The 20,141-nt window shown below is 38.0% G+C and overlaps 1 protein-coding gene across 1 annotated transcript in view; it reads left to right on the plus strand.

The window, feature by feature from the left end:
* The window catches only part of DDX10 (DEAD-box helicase 10), a 181,541-nt gene that overhangs the window by 105,860 nt on the left and 55,540 nt on the right, over positions 1 to 20,141 (plus strand). Inside the window, exon 16 of the mRNA XM_054385008.1 lies at positions 13,602 to 13,658. Within this exon, the coding sequence (XP_054240983.1) occupies positions 13,602 to 13,658 (57 nt within the window). The remainder of the gene's footprint in view (positions 1 to 13,601; positions 13,659 to 20,141) is intronic.

Genomic DNA, 20,141 nt, shown 5'->3' on the forward strand with positions numbered 1-20,141 from the left:
CTGAAGATGTTTGGGGGAAAGGGGAAGTAGAAGATGTATTCAGATTACCACTTTCTCAACATTCAATGTTGCATTTTGAGGTAGGCAAAAGTGTGAGCTGTAATAGTAACAGTTAGGAAAATAAATTAAGTCCTGCTCTTTGGGCTCATCCAAGCAGAGGCAAGCACTATCTCCTTTCTCTTGGGTCATGTTAAGCTGGTCTGTAATCAGAAGATCCACTCTTCCAGTGACCCATGAAGAAGATAAACTGTTACTATGTGGGGCAGATACTACTTAGTGTTTTTCTTTCCTTTCTGCAATAACGCTAATTATTTAATTTCTGTTTTGATTTCCTTCCTGCAAACAGACTGCTGTAGATCTTTGTCCATTTGACAGCATATGTGACAAATCTCTGATACCAGATTTTTTTTTTGCCTTGGTTACTGAACTCTCCTACAATCCTCTCCTTCCTAGGTTTTTGAGAAAGCTGTAGTTGAATGTCTCCTCTCTGCTTTTGCTTCAGATTTGCTGAAAGTCTATGCTTAACCTTTTCATCAATATAACTTTCTTTGTTGCTTCACTTTCAGTAGTTTTCAATTGTATCTTGATTCCTTTTCCCTCATCTTAATTTTTTCTTCCTACTGCAGCTGATGCTTAGTGTTGTTTCCTCTTTTGTATGTTTTGCAGTTCTTATTTTTTTCCCTAAATTTTTGAATCATGCTAGATCTATTGAATTCATTATGTGAGCAGATTAGAAGACTACTAGACACAAATGTGTTTCCATTCTGTGTAAACCAAATGTAGAAGTCTGCTACATGGTTAGGTCGATCAGTAATGGAAAAGTCATCTGAAGTAGAGACTTGAAGTCTCTACTTTGGTTTGAAAATGGCTACTTAGAATAACAAAATAATTTATGGAAGGCTATGAGAGCAGAGCATATGTTGTTTCATCCAGATTTTTATATTTTGCACATGGGTTCAGAATTTGATTTGGATTGTGAGTGACTATTGAAAAAGCAGTGTTTTTATAAGGATTGTAAATTTATGGATCATCATTTATGAATCCCTGTCTTATAATTGCTTCAGTTTATTCTTCAAGATATATTTATTCCCATATATATATATGGGAATAAAAAAGGAACCTTCTAAAATCAAAACTTTCATGAAATAGTGGGGAGTTTTGTTTGTGGGGTTTTGTTTTTTTTTTTAGGTTAGTATAACCTCTAACCTTATTATGAACTTTCATTGCAAAACTGTTTCTGGTGAAGAGCAAAACTATTCAGAAAGTATCCACAGGCCACTGCTTTTTAAATCCATTTGTGAATGCCATTTAAATGAGCACAGTTTTCAGTGTGATCAGAAAAATGTTTTTATGCATTCATGAGATGCTTGGATTAGATGAGATGTGTCTTGCAGTGCCTTTAAGGCTTGTGGGAACTTGCAAGGAATCTATGCTAGAATTAGGTTTCCTTCATGAGTCTCACATTTTGTTATCCTCTCCTTCTTCTGCAAGTGGAGAAAAACTGAAAATCAGATGGATTAAAATAAATAAAAATCTGAGGTATAATTGTAATGTAATTAATGGTTATTGAAGTGTTGGAAGCAAAATAAATTTTACCAGTTGAGCACAGGGAAAGGGCAGCAATAGATGATGTGAAAAGAATTCTGTAATAATGGATATTTAATGACAACTCAGCAAGAGCTATATATTTGAGCTCTTTTGAAATGTGTAAAATGTTATTAAAAACAATCAGGGAAGAAGTGAATAAAGTATTCAGAACATGTTTCACACTCCATTTTTCAAGTTTTCAACTGAAAATACACTTTTGTTAGGAGCAAAATAGTGGCAGAAAGGGATTCATCTTGCTTCTTAATAACCTCTCTTTCTGTATAATAACCCAAGCTCAGAAAATGCCCATTGGTGATGAAGGAGAAATGAAGAGAAGCCTTATTTCTTAACTCTTTCCAGTAAGATACGCTGTGAACTTGGGATGATCAAAGTGAGAAGATGGCTGGAAGGATTTTTTTTTTTAGTTGTATTTGGGTGGTGTTAGTAACAAACAAGCTGAGGCTGTCTTCAGGGGCCTGATACTGCAAGATGCAGTAATTCCATACCTCCCTGGAAGACATTAAACAACTTTGGTTGTAGAAGTATGACAGCAGTTAGATTTCATGTCGCAGGAGACATTATTCAGAAGTTGCTGCACTGTAAGTATTGTACCAGCTAGGCTTCAGGTCACAGGGGGGAATCCTTCAGAAGATGCTGCAGTGTAAGCATTGTACCACAAGTCTGTGTTTTAAATGTAATATATCTCCTGTGTTTTTGAGACTCCTTGCAGAATCTTCTAGTAATACTGCTGTTACCAGGAGGAAACTGGAGATATTTTGCATCCCTTGGGATGCTGAAATGGTACCGAGTTGTATCACCTGAGGTTCAGAGTTCTGTGGTCTCTTAGTTTTGCTCATGCTGTTCTTATTCCAGTAAAATATACAGAACTGTTTCTGAAAGTGTATTGAAACAGGATACTTCTGTTTGGTTTGTTTCCTGTTCCCTAAATACCTTTGTTAATTGGAGAGCAGATAGTTTTAATGAGGAGGATATGTTGTGATATTTCACCCTTTGTATATTTGCTCTTCCAATTGTTATTACTTAATTAACTATTTCCAAGGCTAAAAGAGGAAATTCTTCATTACAGACTTTATGGAAAGTAATGAAATAAATAGCTTGTAGTTTCAGGAAGAGTATACTTATCCTGGTGCACTTATTCAATAACTTTATGATTAAGATTCATTCTTGAAAATAGAAGGTTGTGAACTGGTAATGGAAACCAAATTCCTTAAATTTCAACTCAGTAAGTTTCTCTGCATGTCTGTTAGATGGAGGCTTCTGCTGTTCCAGGTTACAGACCCAGTCCTAGCAAGGCTACAGATGCACATGCGTAGGACACGTGGGAGGCACAGGAATGAGAGGGAGCACTCCCAGAAATGTGAACAGCAGAGGCAGAGCAAGCTTATTCCTTCTTGTTGGCTGATCGGGTTTGATGTTTGCTAGCAGAGCTATGAACATCCTTACTCCTTTAATTCACAAGTGCATTCACATTCACCTGTCCCTTAAATAAGAGCATGGATCCTAGATATGTCCAGTATTCAGATTCACACCATAGGGCCTTACACAGTCACCGGCCTTTACCTTGTTTTTTTCCAGATGGTAGTCTTTGCACTCAGTCTCACAGTGCCTTTCAAACATTCTGTAATAAGTTTGCTCTTTCCCATGAGACTGATAAGCATAGATAACCTTGTTTCTTTTGCTCTTATCAGTTATGAAGTTCAGTGTAAACTTTGTCAAGGTTGTACTGGTGTGGTTCCTTTAGTGTTCGTCTATCTGTGACTTAGGAGTTCAGGTCTCTTGTTGCTGTCTGCCTTACTGCTCATTTGATTTAGTGTTTTTGTTGTTCAGTTTATCACTTTCTCCCTTTTGTCTTTATCTCACTGTGAACAGGATATCCTTACAAACCACATTATTATATTCAGTGTATCGCTAGAGTGACCACATAGATTTAAACATGGAATTCAAAAGGATTATTTTCTAATTTTTGCATGAGTATATAGGGGAGAGACATACAGTTCTTTGAATTTGGAAAGGATGCATCCTCTGAGGGAGAAAAATGGAGTTATAATACAGGGGATGATATAACAGCATCTCTACAGAGTTTAGAGCTGTTGCTTTAAAAACGTAGGGCATTTAGGGGAAGAAAAGGTACTAAACAGCTATATATAACATCTAGCATTGTTGGAGGGAGTACTTGGAGAAGTATGGTCACGTTTTCACAACTTAAAATCTGTATGAATGTAATTTATTTGATGAAAGATACACCTGATGTAGAAACTGTTGTGGTTGAGGGGGGAATTATTAATTGATTAGCCTCACAACAATAATAAATGATATGGCAAACTGGCATTAACAAAAAGAGTAACCCTTTATTAATGAAATATGCCAAAACTTGTTGAATAGGATCATTGTACGGTTGGAATATATATTTACAATGGGAATATGCAGTCTTAGACCAAGTATAAACAATTGTATGTGAATTGGGAGGCAACAACTTGGAAAGAGAAAGTTCCCGAGAGCAGATAGCGCTCGATTACAGTCGGGGGGAGGCTCAATAAGAACCTTTAAACCCAAAGGGCAATGAATTAATTACTCACAGCTAGTTTTACCCACAAGGGGCTGCTGCTGCTGCTGTGTGAGAGTTTACTGTGTGGTCCCAGGCTGGCCTGGCTTCAGTGGACAGCAGGCAGTTAACGATGTGATGGGCGGTTGCTTGGTTCCTGGGTAAACTGAGGCACGGCATGATTCTAGTGGTAAGGGGAAGCAGGATAGGCGGATCTGGCTTCTAGGCTCGTGGCTTCTCCAGCTTGCTGTGTATGGCTCGTGGCTTTACCCCAGGCTCTGGACCAGGCACTCGAGGCAGCTTCTACGAGACAGGTCCAAGTAGGCTTGAAGCAAGGCTTGAAGCAAGGCTTGAAGCAAGGCTTAAAGCAAGGTTTGAGCAAGGCAAGGCAAGACAAAGGTGACTACCAAGTCACTTGTATATATACATCTTGCCAGAGATTGATTGGTCCAATGGGGCACTGAAGCTTATGCTAGCTGCCTAATGGTAAAGCTTTCTGCCAGGCTATAACCATACAAGGCAGAAGCAAAGACCTTGTTTCTAGTGGAACAGTGGTCAGCTTATGTGCTCTCACTCCAGATAAACAGCTTGTTTACCAGACAGGCAGGGGTCCTGTCCCCTTTGTTCTTTTTCCCATGTTGCCCTGTTTTCCTGCAGGAAGGAGGGGAGAGAAAGGGACCTGTCTAGACATCTTAAGGCCTGTCTGGGTTTGTACTGGGCCATGTTATGGCCCTACCGTGACAGGAACTTGGAAAAAAAGGTGTAGGGTCACGTAGGAAGGAAGAGTTAATTTCCTTTATAACCTGCAGTTATCTGAAGGTTAGAATCAAACTCAGGGTTTATTTTTAAAAGCAGTAATGCAGGTAATTTTAACTAGTGAGAGAATAATGGTGTGACTGAATCAGTTAAGGTATCAGTCCTGGGTCAGATGGGAAAGCTCTTTGAGGGAGAATGCCCTGTACATTGCCGCTTCCTTCTGGCAGCTCCCCTCCAATGGGGCTCTAGGCTCCCAGTTATGCTTTTGCAAATAATTTCTGTTGATGACAGAGTAGCTACTATTTAAACAGGTTTGGTTTATAGTTTTATAAAACAATGCTAAAAGCACTTGTAGTATAGGGGTAGTAGATCACTGAATACTGTGTATAAACATTCAAGAAACAGAAAAGATGTCCTAGAGATTTTATGTTATCAAGTTTTTACTCACGATTAAAAAAAAAATTATGTGCTGTTAATAAAAACAGATGCTATACAGCTGTTCTGGTTTTGGCTTGTATAGTGCTGTGTTGTGGCTTTAGAATGACAATAACGTTACTAACATGCTGACATTCTAGTTGTTGCTGAGCAGTGCTTACACTAAGTCAAGCTGTTTTCAGCTTCTGCTATCCAGTCAGCAGAGGCTGGGGGTGCAGAAGAAGCTGGGAGCAGACATGAGCAGGACAGCTGACCAAAACAAGATGAAGAGATACTCCATGCCATATGATGTCATGCTAAACGATAAAACTGGGGGGAGTTGGCTTGCAGGTGGCAGCCCACTGCTAAGGGACTAACTGGGCATTGATTGGTGGTGAGCAATTGCTTTCTGGTCTTTTATCACTATAATTATTTCCCCTTCCTTTTATGTCTTATTAAGCTGTTCTTACCTCAGCCCATGAGTTCTACCTTTTTTTCAATCCCAATTCTTTCCCCATCACACTGAGGAGGAGTGAATGAGCAGCTGTTGGGTGTTTAGCTACCTGATGAGCATTTAGTTGCCTGCTGGGTTAAACCACAACAATCGCACAAACCATTCGGTGTGCTGGAAGACAAAGGCACCCATGAAAAATAATATTTGTAGTTTGAAATCAATCAATACGTTAACTCTGAAGAGAGTTTGTATATTTCAAAGGAGATAATCTGAAGGGGAAAAAAATCCTGATGAAGTATTATGCTCTTTATTAAGTAAAGAACTTGAATAGTTCTTCACTTTGAGGTGAAATTTGTCAGATTTCAGTGTAATTGTACAGTTGGTTTAATGCAGTGCTGGGTGAGGATGATAAAATTCTCTCATGTAAAGAGTGTTCTAGCATAGGAACAAAATAAAAAGGGAAGAGGTTGCTGCTGAGAGGAGTGTTCAGATGAATGGCAAAGAAGGAAATACTAGAGATGGAGAGAGCTGTAAAATAAATCAAGAGAGTATTACTTTGTTAGGAAGCCTGGGCCCTTTCAAGCTGCTGTGTGCATGCAATGCTGCTGTTATGTGCCAAGTGCAGAACTATTAAGATAAGGGGAATGGACACTGATAGGGGATTGACAGGCATCCCTTTTAAGTCTTAGCAGCAGCATCTGTCCAGCCTTGCTGTGCTGCTGGCAGAGGCAAGGGCTTGCTTGCTGTTTATTTTTCTTGCACTTCAACAGCTGGATGGGCTACACTTAAAGCTTCAGATGCCCTTGAATGTATTCTAAAAATTTTCCAGCAAAGTCAGAGTTCTAGGCCTCAACTTCTTGATGTGAAGAATAAGAAAGTGAAATAACTGTGAGTAGATTGGTTGTGTACATCCTAATCAGAAAATGGAGCTGTGGGTTGAGGCTGAAGTGCACGTTTAACTTCAGTTAGGGCAGAGCTGCAGCATTAGTGCTGTAAAGGGAGCTTCCATGCCAGGCTGCTTATCCTACTGGAGGGTTTAATAATACAACTTCCCCAAATCCTGACCTCTACCTGTCATGGCTCTTTGAGACAATCTAGCAGCATTTGATGGGAGCTGTACCCTTTGCTTGCTGAAGACTCAGGTACTGGTGGGTACCTGTGTCTACATGATCAGGCACAGATAGTTGTGGGATTTTTCTGCCTTCTCTCAGATCTGGTGTATGAGACATAAGTATTTCCTTAAGAGTGGCTGCATTAAGACATCTCAAGAGTCCATAATTTGTCTAGATTATGAATTCTCATTCTTAAGTGGTATCATCTCTTCAAAACCAAAAGCAGCCACAGAATTAGATGAAGAGTATATTCATCATCCTTTTCCCTCTACTTTTCTCTAGACAACACTAGTGGATTTTGCAATGCAACTCCCATTGACATAGACATTAAGATTTTAGTTCACAGCTTTAAATGTTACTTTTAAGCAGTGTTAACTAACTTAATTTGTGTTGTAGTTTTGTTGAAACTGCATTTGAGTTAAATTAGGATTACCTTTACCTCTCCCTGTATTTGTGTGTGTGTATGAAGGGTTGGAATGGAAGGGTCTGTGAATTCATTTGAAAAAATCTGATGCCTGTAGGTTCAGAATCTGCCTCAGATGCTGTTCGCACTTTTCCTGTGTTGTCTTAAATAAGTAATATTAAACCTATATGTTTCAGTTTCCCTACCTGTAACGAAAACATCAGTTTTACTGATAAGATTTATATTGTTGTGTTTATATAGTTTGTTGCTTGTAGAAATTTCTAAAACCAAATGTTAAGAGAGTAAAAAAAGCCCCATCAAACAAACAAAACAAATGATACACAGAATAATCTAAAAGCTTTCTCTTTTTGCTCTAAAGATACTAAGATTTGTTGGTTTTATAGTAACCATTTTTCTATGTAATTTTCAGGTTTAAAAAAATAGATATTGAAATAAGTGTTAAAGAATTGATTCAGTTTTATCTTTCAGTTGGGAATGCTGGTCTGTGTTGGTGGTTGGAGGTTTTCTTCTACCCACCTGAGCATAGCAGAAATGCCATGGAAGCAGGCACAGTTTGATTGTATATTCCTCTCATGTGTATGTGCTGATTGTGTAGTTATAAGTTTGTAATCTTGCTCTGTAGGCTGGTGCCATTTTTATTAGAGGTGGACTCTCAGATACCAACTTGCTTGCAAGCTGAGCAGTTAAAAATAACAATAATAAAAACATATTTTGCATGCAAGCAGCACAAACTTGGTGTGAAATCTGAAAAAAGACAAATGTGGGATGCAACGGTGCCCTTTATTAAGCCATATTTAAGAATGCAATTTTTGTTCTAAAATGTGGGTGGAAACCAGCACTTGAATGAGACGATGCCAACATGCAAGAAATGATGTGAAATTTTGAACAGCTCTTTGTGTAGTTTCTACAGCACAGCTCACTGTGTTTGACTATGTTCCACTAAAATAACAAGACACAGTAAAATACCAAGAAATGATATCAAGTTCTGTTATCAGCTAAGATGTATTAACAAATGACAGCCAGATTTTTCCAGGCCACAGAGTGATTTGTGCCAAATGTTGGCCACCCTTAAGATCTGTTGTGTGACAGACCATTGCCTCAGCATTTAAATAGAACAGCTTGGTAGCTCCAAGTTGCAACATCAGTACGTAAAGGATCAATTATTAACAGTGCAGTGTTAAAATCTTTGAACAAAACCTGTGAGAGTTCTTCAGCCTTTAAATAATAAAGACTTCAGGTGACTTAGATGAACGGGACATTTTCACAGGAAAAAGATTTGCCTTAGCTGTGTTGAGTGAAACTATTTCTTGCCTTTAGGTAAGCAAATAGAAGAGGTCAGTGAAATTTTAGGCTGGTAAAACTTCAGTGTATTACCAACTAAATAAATATATTTAATGTAAGTGAGCAGTTATGACATCTGTACAAATTATTTAATAGAAAGGAAGGAGACTTTTATCTTACACACTTTTTAAAAAAGGAAAAGCTGAAAGCAAAATTAATATATGAAACATGACAACAAACCATGTATATATATTTTTAGTATTTCAGCAAAGCCTCTGGACGAAGTAAAAAGAACTCTTATCTGTAGCAAGAGAGTCAAAGGAAAAGGGGATTTCCTGGGGTGAAGGTGGGGGCAGGAAAGTTTAGTTTTCAGAATTACTGAATTTTACTTTCTTTTCTTCTTCCCTTTTTTAAAAAAAATTTATTAGTTTTTATTTTTTTATGGTAACTAAAACCTTGGCTCCTAAAATCTCTAGATATGAATCATTCACGTGTTTCTAACCTCAGCAACTAGAGAGCCATACTACTATTTTATTACTGTTTTTCCTGGACTTGAAAACATGGGATGTAAATGTTAGAATATTTCTTTTTGCGTAAGTGCATTGGAGTCTTGGTGAGAAATGAAAGGGGTACGAGTTTATGATTTAAAACCCAACAGTTAAAAGAAAGAGGAAATATGGGTGTAAAAAGAGGCTAGTGTCTGACTTCTTAACCAGAGTTAAGAACAGTGAGTAGCTTTTCTGTATGTTAGAAGCTGCTTTGTCCATGGCTGTGGCCCCTTGTTAGGCTGAGCTGCTTCCGTTGCCTTTTTCTAGTGCAGGAAAGGTAGAAAGTTTCAATAACTGTAACGCTTCTGTGTTTAGTTGAAAGCCAAATGATTCAGCCACATTACATGGTGATGGATAAAAGATTTCATCCCTGTGATTACTGAGGTTTATTAACCATCCTTGTTAACTAGGTGTGTAACTGGGGAGAAAAAAGTAAAGATCATTTGGAAGAAATTTCTAAAAGCAGATCAAGAAGGTCAGTGAGCTGTGTAATACCATTAATAGAGAACTAAATGAAAGGAATAGAATGCTAACCAGTGTGGTTTGGTGGAAAGTATCACAGTTATCAGAGGTTGGAAAGGACCTCAAGAGATTATCAGGTCCAACCCCCTGCCAGAGCAGGAGTAGGTGTAGTGAACTCTGTGCTTGCATGTATTTTTATCAGAGCAGAATCTGATTTGTAAATATGTCTATGGAATACACTAAAAAGTCTGCTTTTAGGTTCTTCAATTAATAAACATGGCACAAATTAAATGGACCTAAACCTCAGTAACTGGAACATTCCAAGCCAGTAGCTTCTGATTAAGTTTATGTTTCTAGTGGGCCCATGGGATTTATTCCTTGAGAAGTGCGTCATGTTATTATAGTGACATGGAAGTAAGCTTCCTTGCTCTGTTGGCCTCAGACAAAGAAAGCTGTTTTAAGATAGGCAGTAATACAAATTTCTAGGAAGAAGAATATTAGAATAGAATGAGACCTCTTCCCATAGAGATATAGACCTTGATGAAGACCTGTTTGATGTGGTGGTCAGTGGAGACAACATGAACTATTGCGGTGGATTTTTCTGACAGGATCAAAAGGGTTGATAAAATTATTGAATATACAAACAGACGTGGCAGATAAAGTTGGGGAAATGGTGAGAGATCTCAGAGAAGTCTGTTCCTGAAATATTAAAAAAACCTATATAGTGAGAAACATGTGGAGTGTATTTTCTTCACCTTACAAAAGAGAAGGTTAAGAGGGAGCATGATAAGCATGAAACTACATAAGGACCTAAATTTTAACAGAGGTTCCTTCAAACGGTTTGAATTTAAAGTGAGACTGTTTAAACATGGTGTAAAAATCAAAAGGTTAGTAGTCTTAGACTAATAACAGCAGTAACTACTAACACAAGATAGTTTTGAAAGATAGTGGTGTACTGTCTTTCAGTGAGATATTTTAAAATCTAGATTAAACAGCCTTCTAAACCAGGATATGACCACTACAGTAGAATCAGGGATTAACTTCTACAGCCTGTGTCATATTAGTCAGGCACATTGATCCTGTCACCTTTCCCGTTTCCTAAATCCATGAGCCCTGTAGTTCTCAATCTATCCAAACTGCTCCTTAAATGACATCTAGATAATCTGCATTTATCCACTGTTCAAAACCTCCATACACCTTGTTGCATATGAATGTTCTGTCTACTGCCTCTAAGGAGGTTGTTGGGCTTTGGTCTATAGGGGCTGTTGCACTTTAACTCCCAAGAAAGTGCTTTCAAAGTATTGCATTGATTTTTGGTTAAACTTTGATAGCCTGGAAAGGACATGACTAGAACTACCAGCTGTGAAGAAGGTGCTATGTGGGTATGAAGGAGAGTTATTCAGTATAAATGCAAAAGAAAATGAGTGCTTGACTTCACTGTTGTAGATAGAAGAGTATTTAATCAGATTGTGATCAGGTACCTGATAGCCTCATGGTGCCATGTTATCAAGTTATATGCTATAAATGTCAGCCACTAACACATATAATTAAATAGTCATACTTTGAAACATGATTTTTGTGTTTTTCTGCTCTAGTAAATTGAAAGAAATGAAAAATTACATTTAATCTCTGATTTACGTGTTCCTCTGACAAGTAATGATTTATAGCTTGAAAATCTGGCATTCTTATTGTATTACACTTTAGATATTCCAAAAAACTCAGACTTTTCTGTTATTTTTTCCCATGTGTGAAAACTAATATTGGACAGCTTAATTTTTTATACCTAGTTGCAGACTTATCCATAGACAGAATCTATTTGCATGAAATTAATCAATACTGAGCTGTTTGACTGGTTCAACTTTGCCTCACTGGAATACATTTTACAGCTGTCTTATAATATATCATCCATGTGCCCATACTTGTTCCTAGAAGAAAGAGTGTGGGAATGAATGACATAATGAAAATACTCATCTGAATCTTTGGAGATCTGTTTCTGGCTGTACCATTTCTTTGTAAGCTAAGGCAAGGTAGTTAATTTCTGGGTTTTACATAGTCATACGAAAGGGTATCTTTATTATGTGGAAATATTACCTTGGCACAGCAGAACATACAATTGATCTAATAAGGTCCTGACTAAGGAAAAGTATTTAGGCATTTGCTCAGCACACTGTAGGTGCTTTACACATGTGCTTGAATCTGTGTATAAGTGTAAACTGTGCTGTAATAGGATTGTTTTCTGGATTGAAAGCCTAAGTTAGAGCTTGATGGTTGTTCCTGCATTTGGAAGCAAAATAGATCAGTGAGAGCAAGATTGCAGAATGAAGTAGTTGGTGCTGAGAACCAGGTTGCATGCTATGGGGTGGTGTGGGGTTACACTGTATCAGCTCTCATCTGGTGCTTTGAACTCAATCACTTTGAGGGAAGTAATTTCTCATCTTGGTAACAGCAAGATCCTACACACGACCACAGCTCCCAATAAGGGACGGTATTGACAAACTAAAGTGTCTTAAGCTGAGGTGACTCTCCTTTGAGGAGAGAATGGAGAAGATGGACTTGTCCAGTCTGGAGCAGAGGCAGCTTTGAGGGGACTTGACAGCAGCCCCCAGTGCCTCCAGAGACATCACAGAGGAGACAGAGATGGAATCAGCATCTTCACAGCACTGCAGAGCAAAAGGGAAAGATGATGGCCATAAGTTAGAACAAGAGATTCAGCATAATTATTAATGTTTATTGCTTTTTGTTACATTAAGGAACCTGAAATAATAAGACGGCTGTGTTGTTTCTGTCTACAGTGGTGGTGGTGTTTTGTTTCATGTCATGCAGTGAAGGCCCTTACATATAGCTCTGAATATATTGAGCTTGTACCAGCCAGCTTTGCACACAGTGTTAGAGAACTGTATAAAGCAGAGAGACAGAAACCTCACGCAGTTTTGTCCCTGTCTTTTTGGTGGGAGAATGAACTCTATTTAGTTTTGATTTGGAGAGAAGAGGTTGACTTAACTCAGAGTCTTAAAGTAAGCTAACACTTCTGGGGGTTAGATAGTTGGGAGCACAGAAAACGGTACATACTAGACAAATGGCTCAAAAGAAACTGAATTTAGACACCAATTCTGAAATTCTTGGTGGTTGTGCTCTCCTTCTCCCAGGTCTGCACTCAAATATGCTGCTTTCCCAAACAGCTTTGTGTGGTACCTACCAATATAATTTGATGACTTCATTATCATGATATGCCACCAGGACTCTGGGAGCTATACGTTTCTTGTTATTCCCATGAGTGAGCTGAAATATGACTGGTTTTCAGTCTTCTGTGTGCTCAGACTGATATTAATATCCCCTTTTAAGTGGTCTTGATTCTAAATATTCTGACAGGAGTTACGACTTACATTGCTCAAAGAAGCTGAGAGAGTTGTACTGTGGGAACAACAATGTCATCAGTATCAATAAGGCAAAATACAAAGAGGAAACTTCAAGATTTCGGCATTGGTGCAATTACTAAGCAAATGTTGGTGGAGAGTGTTTCTTAATAACAGAGATGTGAAGGCTAGGGAAAACATGTTTTAGCTTTCACTCCCCAGTTGGTGTAGCAGCAATTTAGTTAGGAAAATTACCTTCTTAGTTTGTTAAAAGAATTTGATTTCATATTAAGCCACTGAGAAATAATAAAATTGGATCTCCTGGCATAATTTTAACTATGTTGTTTTAGAAACAAGTACCAATGTTGTCAAAACCCCTGCATCGTTCCTTTAAGAATAAAAAGTCTTGGTGAAGATAAAATGTGAATTTGAATCACTGTTACAATGACATTTATTTCCTTCAAGAGTGAGAAGAATGAGTAACATCTCAGATACTTTATTTATCCTCTTTCATCAGTAACATATAACATGTTCATTAAAAATATCTAGGTGGATCAACTCTAGCTCAACTTAAAATATTAAAATGAACAAACCAAAAACAACAACCCAGGAGTTTGCTTTAAAAATGTGCCTCTTTTTTGTTTTAGGAGAAAAGACTAAAAGAAAAAGCAGCAAGGAGAGAAGCCAGGAATAAGAATGCACAGGTAAGGATTTTTGTGGTCTTACTCAAGCTGATGGTTGTAGGTCTTACTCAAGCTGATGGTTGTGGGTTTGAAACTGTTCTTTAAAGTTATTTAATTTCTTATAAGCAGTAATGTGACTAATGACTCGCTAAAGGAATTTTCTGTTTGCTTGCCTTTTGCTAGTTCTTTTCTCTGATGTGTTTATAATGACTTACTGTGGAAGGATACTGAGAAAGCATGAGTATGTGTGTGCCTGTATGTGTGTCTATGAATATATAAAATTTTTGGAAGCCTTTTGGAATTGCAGCCTATTTATTCTGTATATCAAGTGGGTTGCAATTTCAGCTGCAGTGCTGATGCCATTTTTTTTTTCTCTGAATACATGGTCATGTTTATAACTCGCAGGCAGTTGACCAGGTTTTTCTGTTCAAGTCTCATTTAAACTTGTTCCTTATGAACATTTTTTTGAACAGCAAGTATTTGCATTGAAGTTTATTCCTTCCTCTTGTTAGGTTTCACAAATAAAACCTTTGATACCCTTTTCTTTATAAGCACATTGCCAGTTCCCTAGAGGCTGTCTAGTTTTTCATATTGCTTGGTTTGTAGTAAACTGAGATTTCATTCAGCAGAAACATTTTTCCAGGATATGGACAGGGTAATGTGTGTCATTTCTAACGCTGTATCTCCTTATGGTTCACATGAATAGTTATGGCTTGTTCTTGGCAATTAGCAAATATCTTTCTCCCTTGAGAAAACTGATTTGTCTGATTTTTGTTCCTTGTCTGATTTTTGCAAGCTGGCCATGTGCTGAGAGGCTTAAGTATAGGAAGATGCTTCGTTCTCTAGTTCTGAAGTAGAAAATAATTACAGTTTTAAGATGAAAATCTTAGTTATACTAAGTATTAGGTATGATTCTGTCTTCAGAGATGGCAAGCCATGAGAGCTGTTGGCATCGTGACTCCCCATCAAGCAACAGAAATTTTGTGAATGTAATTGAATGCATAGTTTTTCATGTATTGAGCAAGCATTTTAGAAAAATAATTATGGAATGAATGATTAATGGGCATCTTAATAAAGGGAGAAAACATTGATCAAATCAAGCTATATCACATTTCCTAAATGCTGCTTGTTAATTTTGCCTTTTTTTATGGAATAAAAAAACCTCATCCCAAAGTCATGTTATTCAGAAGCTGGAGAAGTAAACCCATTTCTTTCAAAAGGATCTGCTTGCTGGTGTACTTCTCCTATGCTGTTCTTTGTCAAACAAATGAATCTGTTGGAAAATTAGTGAAGTTGATCTCTACTGAAAATGATTTGTGTGAGGGTTCTTTGTATCCGTGGGGGCAGTATCGTTTAAATGCTGAGCCTCACCCTCAAAACTAAGATAACCCACAATTTGATGCACCTCTGCCTCTCTCCTGTGCAACACTTGTACTTGGAAAGCTGGCTTGCTAGCCCTGGTCTAGTGTGAGATTGGCATATGATTTCTGTGAGGGTACCAGCTGTGCAAACCTGCTATTTTATTAATTTTATTCCTGAAGTGCTTAGCTCGCTCTCTGCAAGAAGGTGCAAGTCTCAGAAGCTGACATATATCCTTAGTGAAAAATGTTGGGCTTTTTCTCTTGTTTAGAGGCTGGTTTTGCCAGTACTGTGTGCAGCTGAGTCCTGTCATTTTCAGTGGGGTTCATTTAAGGAAAAATGCTTCTGCTAAGAGAAGCTGCCAGCTTGGAGCCAGGCCATTCATGCCTGGAAGTGGAAGGGGAGCAGCAGAAGGTAGACAAAGGTGGCAGTTTCTGTCTGCTGGGAGTCAGAAGAATTAGAACATTCCCTGCCTCACAGAATTGTAGAGATGACGCCACAACAGCCGAAGTTCTCCATAGGCCATGTGGGATATGACTCAAGCAGCTCCTAGGAGATACTCAGGGTAAAAAAAAAAAAAAAAAAGAAACAAAAAAAGATGAAAACAGCAAACACAGAAGCTATTGAAACAGAAACTAATCTAGAAAATACACATTGCCTATATCAGGAGTTCAAAAATCTTTACATTTTCACTCGTGCTTTCAGAATATGGCTTGTGACCCATTTACTCTGCCATACAAAACTCAGTTTGCAATTAATAGCATTTTCTTAAAAGAGAAAGTAATAAGGAGAACCAAAAAAGTAGAAAAGTTGTTTTTAACTCTATTAATATAGTTTCACAGCTGGAAAAAAAGGACCAGATCAACAATTATAAGCAGTCAGTGACTTCAAAGCAGCTGTGGTCATAATTTGTTGTTCCATGTCTATTTGCATTAATCGCCTTATTTGTTTTATTAACTGCATCTCTCTTACATTCTAAACTCCTTGGGTTACGCAGTGTTTCTTATTTTTCACTAGTATGCCAAAACGGAAATTTACTTTCCCATTCTAAGTACTGAGTAATAATTCATTGCAGAATCACAGAATGATAGGGGTTGGAAGGCACCTCTAGAGATCATCTAGTTCAGCGCCCCCTCCAGAGCAGGTTCACCTAGAGCGGGTTGCACAGAATGGCATCCAGGAGGCTACGGAATGACTTCAGAGTTGGAGACTCCACTACCACTCTGGGCAGCCAGTTCCAGTGATCCATCACCCTCAATGGAAAAGAGTTTCTCCTCGTGTTTAGATGGAACTTCCTGTTTGCAAGTTTGTGCCTGTTACCCATTGTCCTGTCACTGGGCAACAATGAAAAAGAACTGGCCGCATCCTCCTGACGCTCACTGTTAAAGCATTTATAAGCATTGATAAGATCCCCCCTAAGACTTTGCTAGGCTAAATAGCCCCAAGTCCTTCAGCCTTTCTTCATAAGAGGGATGTTCTAGTCCCCTAACCATCTTTGTAGCTCTTTGCTGTACACTCTTAAGCACTTCCCAGTCCTTCTTTAACTGGGGAGCCCAAAACTGGACACACTACTCCAGATGAGGCCTCACCAAGGCGGAATAGAGGGGGAGGAGAACCTTCCTCAACCTGCTGACCACACTCTTCTTGATGCATCCCAGGAAGCACTTATTGGCCACAAGCACTCTTTGCTGGCTTGTGGTCGTCCTGTTGTCCACTAGGACTCAGATGTTTTTTTCCACAGAGCTGCTTTCCATCAGTTACAATTTATGCATCTCTACTTTAATATAATTCTTTTCCTTTTTTGGTTATGCCTGGTTGCTTGACTGGACAGGGCCTGCCTTGTTATTCTTAATGTATGCTGTTTTTTTCAAAATGAAAGGGGAATTTATTTGGAATTAATCTTGTAGTTTACTTACTTTCACCCTTTAAACCATACATTTGTGGGATTTAACCTTAGTCTTAATTTGATTTTAGATTCTTGGTTGGTGATATTCTTAGTTTTAGGATTTATCTGTCCTGTACATGTTCATCCATTTCCTATGCCAGGAATCTTGACTTCTTGATATCTATATTTTTTTTTCTATTTATTCTACCTATCATTTTTTAACTCATGCCCTTCCCTTTTTAGTAACAGCTTTCCATCTGTTTTACATTTCTGTATGGTTTTCAGGAGGTGTATCAGTATTTTAAGTTGGTTGGGGGGGTTTGTCTGTTTTGGTTTTATCTTCCATTTAAAAGTTTAGATGCCTTGAATTAGTGGAGTTGTTTGTATAAGTCAACAAAACGGAAAGATCACAGGAGAAGTGATTCCCTTGCTTTTTCTTCTGGTGTCACTGCAGTCTGGAGCAACTGCAGGAAAGATTTTACGCAGCCTTCGCTGCACTGAGATAGGGCAGCCTCCCTACACCTGGAATTGAACAACAGAATTCTGGCATGCTCTACTGGATGTGCTTGAGCAGGGGATTAGATGAGTAGGTAGCTGCAGTGTTTTTGACTCCACCTTGGATAAATCCCCATCCAGTAAATAAACTGAGTAAGAAGTGAGGGCTCCTAAGGGATGCTTTGGAGAAAGTATTTCTGGCCATTTATGACCATTAATTAAATTTAAGTACAAAAGGCTGTAAAATCACATGAAGGAGGTTCTCTCTTATATTCCTTTTGAAGAAAAAGCTGGATATTTAGTTTTGGGGGGATTTTATTCCTCATCAGATATTTGTCTCCCACTTTAGGAGAATTTGAGATATTTACAAATGCAGTGTTTTAAGATGAAAAAAGCAAATACTTTATCCTCAGTACTGATAAAATTGCAGTCATCCTCTCAAACAAGTTTTGATACTCTTTCATTGAAGATAGTCTAGAGGAAGTCAGACAACTGCACTGTCTTTTGACCAAGAAATAAAGCATTGAGCAGAAGCAGCAGCAATATGGGCTCAGAGAGTAGTTGGGTGTTACTTGGTGAATCCAGGCCCTGGTCTCAAGCAGGACATCCCTACGGTGTGCAGTGCTCTGCTCTTGACTTTGCTCTTTTGCTTCTAGTAGTCTATTACATACTAATTTCTTAGTAAACATAAAGGGCTTTTATATTAGATTTCAACCATCACTTAAAGGTCTGTGCTCTGCATGCAACTGTTAGCATCAGTGAAGCTAAACGGGACCATATTTCTTGATTAATAATTCATTGTTTTGCTGTCTTGATACCTTACAGCAATATCAATGTAGTAAGCATTATGAGGTGAGGAAGGTTTTGGTTTCTTTACAAAAAAAAAAAAAAATTACAGGAAAAGCATTTTCCAGGAGCAGCTGAAAAGGTCTCTGGATCAAGGTCAGGGAGCGGAGCTGGAGTCAGGACAAGCCAGCTTCAACCCTTGAGAGGATTTTTCTGGTTTAGAAAAAAATGACATGGGCAAATCATTGGAATAAAGTTGAGGATAGTGATTATTATCAGGCTGGAAAACTGACCTGAGAGATATCCAAGCAGTCAATTGTCAGGAGCACTTTTTCCTAGCAATGATTTCTTGTTGAATAATTGTAGAGCATTAAAGATCAACACCAACAGGAGGAGAGCAAGTATACTTTAATTTTTCTCTGCTCTCTCCAACATATATTTATTCTCAAAGGAATTAGTACTTATGTATGAAATTTTACATCTTTTACAAAACGTATACTTGATATACTTTATAAGGTTTTCAGAGTTACAATGAAGTTAGGAATCTTTCTACTCTGTTCTGAAGGGATTTATGTGAGCATATCTACAAAAATACACTGGGGTAAGCAGGATGCATGGACTTAAGATAAGCATTGATAGCTGCCTGTATTGCATCACTGCAAGGGATAATCCTCAACATAGTGCAAAGTGCAGAAAACATAGGCTATGTTCTGCTGAGATTTTAACCACAAAAAATATTTTAAAACGCCGTGGTCTTTCAATCTCCAGTGCCCTCCATGGGATTTGAGATGTGCTTGCTGAATAGAGCTCAAAAAATCTTTGCATCTTGTGACAAAATTCAAAGAAGAAAGGGACAGAGTCAGGTCTCTTGGGTAGCTATTGCTAATAATCCAATCCTCTGGGAGAAATACCATCTTTAAGATATGATGAAAATTCTATATCTGCTGTGTATTATTACTGTGACTGCTGGAACTGACTGCTGTTACCACCTGACAGCTCTGCTTCTGCCTTGAATTTCCTTGAGATCTAACCCATGACCTGGTGTTTAGGCTGGAGGCTCTAGATGCTGTATGCATGTGGACAGTAATTTCAGTGTGGAAAATGGTTTACAAGAGTGAAGACAGGTTGCCAGATTGCTTTGATCAGTTTATCACTAAATGTTCTTAGGAAAATCTCATGGGATTCACTGTATATTGATGGTTAACCACAGAGGTACTTGGGTTCTGGATCACCTCTTACGATCCTATTGTGAATGGTGTTGATGAGCCATTGCTTTATGTCCCTGTCATTTCTGGAGTGGAACAGGGTTGCAGGGCTAGATCCCTTTGGTTGTCTAGATGTGGAGATCACAGAGTTTATTTTGTTCATGGATGACCTCATGAGAGCATTACATTGTCCTGATGACAGACTCAGGACAGGCTACATCTTGTCACTGCTGTTTGATAGTTGCAAAAGACTTGAAGTTTTCTTCATCAATATTTATTCTTGATTGTGCAAACCATGAAGAACAGTAAAAAACGAAGCAATGATGCTTCTGTTCAGCTACAAAGTCTTCTGCTCTCTCTTGTGTGTGGAGTTTACAACTGAAACTACATGTGAATTCAATCTCCTTTATTAATAAAGTCAAATTTCTTACTTAAAACAATTTAATTAACCTTGGGTTAAAAGTAGTTCTGGTCTGTTAGCTTTTGTCTTCTGTACACAGACTCAAAAAGCTTTTAAGTGTCTTTATTTATTCATTACAAGTTTGTTGTTTGTATTGTTTTGAATTTCCTTGAGAAGCTTTGTGGATAAACAGTAATTTGGAATATCAACACTTTAACCTACCAATACAGTAGTTTCAAACAGGCTTCTTAAGGCAGAATCATGATTTCAGGTTCAAGTTGTTACATTGAAAACAAAGAATTTGCTGACTCTAAACAACTTACATTCTGAAATATTTTTAAATTAATATATTCTACAATATAAATATTGTTGAT

This window comes from Indicator indicator, chromosome 1 (assembly GCF_027791375.1).
Source record: "Indicator indicator isolate 239-I01 chromosome 1, UM_Iind_1.1, whole genome shotgun sequence".
In the NCBI taxonomy this organism is placed as follows: domain Eukaryota; kingdom Metazoa; phylum Chordata; class Aves; order Piciformes; family Indicatoridae; genus Indicator; species Indicator indicator.